Below are 6,895 nucleotides of genomic sequence, written 5' to 3' on the forward strand. Positions count from 1 at the left end.
TTTGTTTTCATATTGCAGTTTGGATGGTATTGGTTTAATATTACCTTGTAATGCTGAAATTATGACTTTGACTTAAAATTCTGTACTTATGCTGAAATTTTTGTAAGGATTAACGATGATATTTGTTGCCAATGCACACTTTCGATAATTAAATAGGTCCTACCATTGATCCTCGTCCACAAGTTTTATTTTAAAAACTAAAATATGTGTTTCCTTAATTATATTTTGTATTTAATTAATCTTCTGTTAAAGTTTTCATGAGACATCCCAAAATTCATAGCTGATTAATTTCTTTGATTTTCCTTTAGGCTTAATGACACGTAAGAGGTAACATTTGATGGAGTGCCCCGTCAATGAATCCCACGTCCAGGCTGTTACAACAGAACCGGGCTTTATCACCCTCTTACTTCCACACCTGTCACCCATCTCTTCTTCTTTCCTTGTTTTTCTATCCATCTCGTGGAAACCGCAGTCTGGCATTCTCAGGGTGCACCAAAGCTCCTAACAAAATTAAAATTTATTCCAACTTCCGAGCTTGGTGGCGGCTAAACCGTTGATTTCGTTTACCACTTACCCAAAAGGCAAAAGAAGAAACCTCGGATTTTAGACCGAGCCAGTTGCAGTTTGCACCACATGTTAGTTCCGGTGATTAATATTAACTTAAATTTCTCTCTCTTGAAAAATAAAACAAAAGTAGAAACACTTTTTTTTGGATCATTGGGTTTTCAATGTTTTTGGGGTTGATTTATTTTTTCCCCTTTGGTTTTGAAAGATTGTTGTGGGTGGCTTTGATTGATTATTTTTCTTCTTTGTTTTCCTTTCTGTAAGAGAGTGAAGATCATCTAGGTGTTGGCGGTGGACCCAGTCATGACTGCTGACGGGAGTAACCCATTGATCTCTGTTCAACCCAATGCCCTCAAGTTCGTTTGTAAGTTCCACCTTATCTCTGTTTTCACTCCTATGCATGCATGTAATGCATACATTCATGATTCAATTCCAAGGTTATGTGATCAACTTGTACATGGGATTGGAGATGACTGTTCCTTTGATAAGTTTATGGAATTAGATTATGAAGACTCTAGTGACTGATATGTTTTTTTGGATGCTAGCACATACCCATTCAGCATCCTCCCCCAATCAGAGGCAATGCCAATATAATTTGTGAAGCTTGACATAGTGTTCTTTACAAGATGCCAGTTTTATCTTTGTATCAATTCTTCAATGTGTAGCTAGTTTATGTTTTGCTCTTAGATGCTGGTTTCTTTGAAATGCTAAATGTCAATGTGATCTTTGTCTTCAGCATATGGTTATTCTGGAAATTTTTTGAGGAACAAATTTTTAAGCTTAGTTAACCTATGTTTTCAGTTGAGCTTGAAAAACCAAGCTTTTGTGATCTTAAAGTGGTGAACAACACAGAACACCATGTGGCCTTTAAGGTATTCACGGTTTCGGTTGGTATATCGTTATGTGTATTCTTGGTCCATTTTGAGATTGTTTATGTTTGTATGATTTAATGTTCCCAACTTGTACTCATTTTAGGTTAAAACGACTTCGCCTAAGAAGTACTTTGTGCGACCAAACACTGGTGTTGTACAGCCTTGGGATTCATCTGTTATCAGAGGTATTACTTAACCATCTTGTAAAATGAGAATTTAATGATCTGCTTCCGTCCATTGCTTTTCTCAGTTAGTTTGTTGGGATTCTTATATATATGATACTGGTTTTCTTATATGCATGAATATCAGTCACTCTGCAAGCTCCACGGGAATATCCTCCAGATATGCAATGCAAAGACAAATTTCTGCTACAGAGTACTGTAGTGCCTCCAAATACTGATGTGGATGACCTGCCAGCCGATACTGTAAGAAGTCGGACATCAAGAATAATGGTTTTAGTTTGACTACATTTATTATAATGCTCAAAAGTAAATATGATCTTTGGAATGTCATCCTTGTCTTTGCATTCAGTTTAATAAGGAAAGTACTAAGGAGATACAGGAGTGCAAGCTTAAAGTTTTCTATGTAACTCCTTCCTCTCGTGGAAATTCTGAAGATGAAGGATTCAAGAGCTACTCAGATCAAGCCCCTGATTCAAACTCTGTGAGTCTAGTCATTGTTCTGCTTAAATTCACAAGACCTGTACATATGCGCATTGAGGTTTTGCGTTGAAATCAGTATTGATATAAGTGACTCAAAGCTCTTTCGTTTTTAATGCTTTTGTCATGTTAAGTATGTTCAAAGCCTGGTTTTGTTTGTATAATATTATGCTTTCTAGTTTCTTATATAATAATATCACTCATCTGCCTTGTGACGGAAGGGAAAAATATGCATGCACTAAAGCTTTTGAATTTTGATAAGTTAATCCGGAATTTGCTGTTTGACTGAAGTAGGCAGATGTTTTCTGATTTATGCATGCTCATAATTCCAGTTCCTTGGTTGCAGCGACGTCTTCCCTCTGACCTGCTTACAATGGGATTAAGGACCCTTGTTCATTTTCATTTCCTCTAAGCAAAGCTAGCTATTGCAAATCATCATATTATCTTGCATTTGCGTAATTCGTTGTTATATGCTTGCCATTTTGCATTCTATTTAATTGGTTTTTTCTCCAATGAAGGCAACTTGAAAAATGAAAACCCAGAATCTGATATTTATGTATTCATTTTTACATATCCATTCTGCACTCGTGAACCAGGCTGTGCAGCAGCTGAAGGATGAAAGAGATGCAGCAGTTCGGCAAACACTGCAGCTGCAACAGGAACTGGTATGTTTTTACTTCGGGCTTGCCGATGGGAACCGGTAAAACATTGTCATCCATCTGAAAATCATCTCCAAGTTAACCCATAAACCTTTAACTTCCTAAACCGAGCCCAAGAAAGAATGCTTGATTCTTGTTTATGTTGTGAAGTACAACAGCATTAGTAACTCATGTAAACACACTGTGTAATGGTGAAAACAGGATTTTCTGAAGAGACGGAGACATCGAAGGAATGACACGGGATTCTCCTTAAAGTTTGCGTTGATTGTGGGACTGATAGGGATAATGGTTGGGCTGCTGTTGAATTTTTCATTTTCATCATCGTTGTCATCACCGGCAGCAGTACCAACTGTAGCGACAACTACATCACCTGTAGAGCCATCTACTACAGAAGGAATAGAGACGCCCCTTTAAAAGAAATGTGGTAACCAGTCATTTTGTCTACTTGGTTGTATAATGCTGAATGTTACTGTTGGATGAAGAGGAGTGTGCTAACTTCCTTTCCTTTTTCCTTTTCTGTGTATTTTGATCTTTGCCATCATCATTATTATTATATTATGTTTATTTTTTAATTAATTTATTTTATGTACTTTCATTCAATTTATAAGTTAATATGTTATTTTTCAGTAAAGAATAGTTAGTTTCGTATTTTTAGTGGGTTACCCAGTTCAATTTGTTGAAGGATAGTTGCAGTGCTGGTATGCTATTGTAAGCGCGACATGGGTTTAGTTTAACACAAACTCAAATTTGATACACCATAAAGTAAGAGACTGAACTGTAGAAAAAAAGGGAAAGGAGGGCTTTCAGGGGAGAAGCTAGAATAATTTTTAAAAAATTAAATTAATTTTTTTTTTATAATTTTAAAGGAGTTAATGTTTAATTTTACCTTTATTAATTTAAAATTTAAAAAAATTTAAAAAAATTTAAAGAGTCTACATGACAATTTTTCATTTTAGGGGGACTAGGCCCATGCCAGCCACTAGAATCGACTTTGAGGGCATTTGATTAATGCAGGTAGTGAGAATGGAGAAAATCATATAGTATAGATTTTAATAGTCCAGTGATTTAAATAAAAATTTTTAAATAGTTTAATGATCAAATTGTAATTTTTTTCGTTAAGTGACCAAAATAAAAATTTAATTACTAATTATATAATTTACTCTAATTATTATTGTATTTTAACAGGTTGAAATCGGATTTTAATATAAAAATATTTACCTAAGAAACTTATAAATTGAATCAAATTTTGTAATCGGAGAATTTTAAATAAAGTTAATAAAAGAAGTTAATCATCAAACAGTAAATAAATGTAAGTTCCACAACATATATTCAGTAATGGACAACTACTGCTACTGCTAGTTTCCATCTTTAAAGGGATATATGCACAGCAGGACATTATTGCCTTGACACAGTTTATTATTATTATTATTCACATTTCAATTTGCAATTAATGTCTTATTGAGTATTTCCTCTTCTTACATTACATGAACCCAACTACTTATGTTCCATGCTAATTCCTGTCTCTTACCATTATGTATTTGTGGGATCTGCCTTTAACTGTATTGAAGGCAACCTTTTCTATTCTTTTCCCTTTTCCAGCAAAGTTTCCCCCTGTTTTCTTGCTTCTCCATACTCCTTCAAGTTTTAATCATAAAATATGCTCCAAATCCATCTGTTATTTCCATTTTTATTTCAAAAAATTTTAATCAATTTACTTTTAGGATTTAAAAATATAATTTCAATTGTAAAAGTACAACATGAATTTTTTTATTATATAATTGTTAAGTGAGTATTTATTATTATTATTTTAAATTGTCATGTCAAAAAATTTAGTAGAAGAATTTTAACAAATTCTTTTAAAATAAGAATTAAATTCTTAAAAATAAAAATAGAATTAAATTATATTACAAGTAACTTAAAATATTTGTTTGGAATGGGAAATGATAAAAATAAAAATTGTTGACACACAAAAAAAAATGTATAATATATATTTACTAAACCAAAAAATATGTATATTTATCATTTTTTAAGGAATGTATATTTACCTTTTTAGACTAAATACCAAAAAAGGTCGTTTTTTAAATTACGGAAATAGGTCGATTTTTTGAAAAATTACAGGAATGTGTCGTTTTTGATAAAAACGCTTTTAGTTGGAATCGTTTTTACGAAAAACTCAAAAAAATGCTTCCAGCTAGAAACACTTTTTCCCGTGTTTTTATTAGGGTTCTCTAGTTGTTTAGGGTTTTTAAGGTTTATTAATTAGGTTAGGGTTTTATTATTACGGTTTTAAATTGATAAAAAATTTAATAATTGAATTTGATATTTAAAATATTTGTATTTACACCAATTGTATAATATTTTTTATTAAAATTGAAACTCAGAGTACTGAAAAATATTTTTGATGAGATGAGTTCTGAAAAAATATCTTTGACGAGATGAGCTCTGAAAAATATCTTGGGAATCTCAAGATATCTGAAACGTTTCTGAAAAAAAGCCCTAGATAGTGGGGATTGAAATTTGTAGAGAAAAAAATACTCTAAGCAGGATGCACTGTCAGCAAAAGTATTGAAAATGCTTTCAGCTGAACACTCTTTTCAATACTGCTACTGACAGTGCGTCCTGTTTGGAGCGTTTTTTCTCTACAAATTTTAACCCCCACTATCTGGGGCATTATCTTAGAAACTTCTTTTTTTTTTTGTTATCCATTAGGCTATAAATGTAACATATTTTGACTTTTGGTGGCATAAACCGGGGAAATAAAATTTAAGTTCAAAAGAATAAAAGTTCGCAGGAAAGACATAAGTTGGAACAATGATATTATTTGTATAAAAAGTAAGCATAAACATTGATTTTTCGTGTTAATATTTATTTGAAGCATTATATTTTTTGCATAATATTTTTTGTTTTGAACTTCTCTCGACATATAATTTGGTTAAAAAGGAGTGGACGGATTAATGCTATTATTGATTAGAACGGTGAGGTCCGTGACACCAAGAACGATGTGGTTTTTTTATCGGAGAACATAGCGCGACTGACTTTTAACCATAACTTCGGAAAAGAATTAGGCGAAAAATCATCAAATCCAGCCAGATGAGAGTATCGTATATTAAGTATCAATTTTGTGCTTTAGTCGATCCCGTGAGATATTACGCTTTCGATATCAAAGATGTTTGGGGCTTGAAAGCGATGGTGCAGACGCACATTGATAGTTAATCACCATTTCTCGAGTTATATGTGGAATTTTCAAGGCCAGATGAAGGCATTCGGTCGTCAACATCTCTTCTTGTTCGAGAGATGAGAACAGTTGAAAATGCCAATAGTCCAACCACTTTGTTAGAAAGTTACTATTATGATATCCTAGAATCATCAATGGGAAGACACTCATCCATCTCAACCTTAGATTTCAATATTGAGAGGTAGATAGGACCAAGGTATTATTGAGGGAGTGTACCGTGTAACCTGAGAAATAGGACTTGCAATTGTGGGAGATTTGACACACTTCGTTTTCCATGCGTTCATGCAATTGCAGCTTGTAGCAATCAACGCTTGGGTTTCTTGAGCTTTGTCGACAAAATGTACAAATTAGAAAACTTGTACAACGTGTGGAGACACGTATTCCCACTAGTCCCAGATGAACATATGTGGCCACCTGTATCGAGTGCTCTATTTAAGTTGTTACCTAGTAGAAGATTGCGTTGCAAATCAAAATGTTGACCGACATCGACTCGAATACGCGACAACATGGATATTTGGGATTAGTCAAACTAACTGAGGTTATGCGGGTGGTGTAGGAACCCAGGCTATACAACATCGTCATGTCCACATTGAAATGACTATGCAAACTAAAAAACAAATATTAATTCCATTATAATATGTAAACGCATGGCTTTGTGAAATAATAACAAATATCAACTAGCATTTTGTTAAATGATAACAATATTCCTCTAAAAACATAATAATAAAAAGCATTGATACAATATAAACGTTCGATACAAGGATAAAATTAATCAGTGCATATGCCTATTAAAATTTGTGCCACATCGGGGTGGTCGATAATTACACGTTAGATTTCTTGTTAGTTTAGCCTATGGGTAGGGTTGTGGTTGTTAGGGTTGTGGGGTTATGGTCTCAGTTTCTCCTC

General features: G+C 33.4%; 1 protein-coding gene across 4 annotated transcripts; it reads left to right on the plus strand.

Moving 5' to 3' along the window:
* Positions 1-311: 311 nt before the first annotated feature.
* On the plus strand, positions 312-3,326 carry LOC107918559 (vesicle-associated protein 2-1). Of its 4 annotated transcripts, none has more exons than XM_016848137.2 (8): positions 312-635; positions 829-928; positions 1,366-1,436; positions 1,540-1,621; positions 1,746-1,861; positions 1,968-2,099; positions 2,692-2,760; positions 2,956-3,326. In XM_016848137.2, the coding sequence occupies exons 2-8, from the start codon at positions 868-870 to the stop codon at positions 3,166-3,168; spliced, it is 744 nt and encodes a 247-aa protein (XP_016703626.1). In that variant the 5' UTR covers positions 312-635; positions 829-867; the 3' UTR covers positions 3,169-3,326. The 4 variants fall into 4 exon arrangements, with proteins under 4 accessions (XP_016703626.1, XP_016703630.1, XP_016703629.1 ...); XM_016848141.2 differs by having other exon boundaries at positions 355-645; positions 838-928; XM_016848140.2 differs by having other exon boundaries at positions 355-635; positions 838-928.
* Positions 3,327-6,895: the final 3,569 nt, after the last annotated feature.

This window comes from Gossypium hirsutum, chromosome A08, assembly GCF_007990345.1.
Source record: "Gossypium hirsutum isolate 1008001.06 chromosome A08, Gossypium_hirsutum_v2.1, whole genome shotgun sequence".
In the NCBI taxonomy this organism is placed as follows: domain Eukaryota; kingdom Viridiplantae; phylum Streptophyta; class Magnoliopsida; order Malvales; family Malvaceae; genus Gossypium; species Gossypium hirsutum.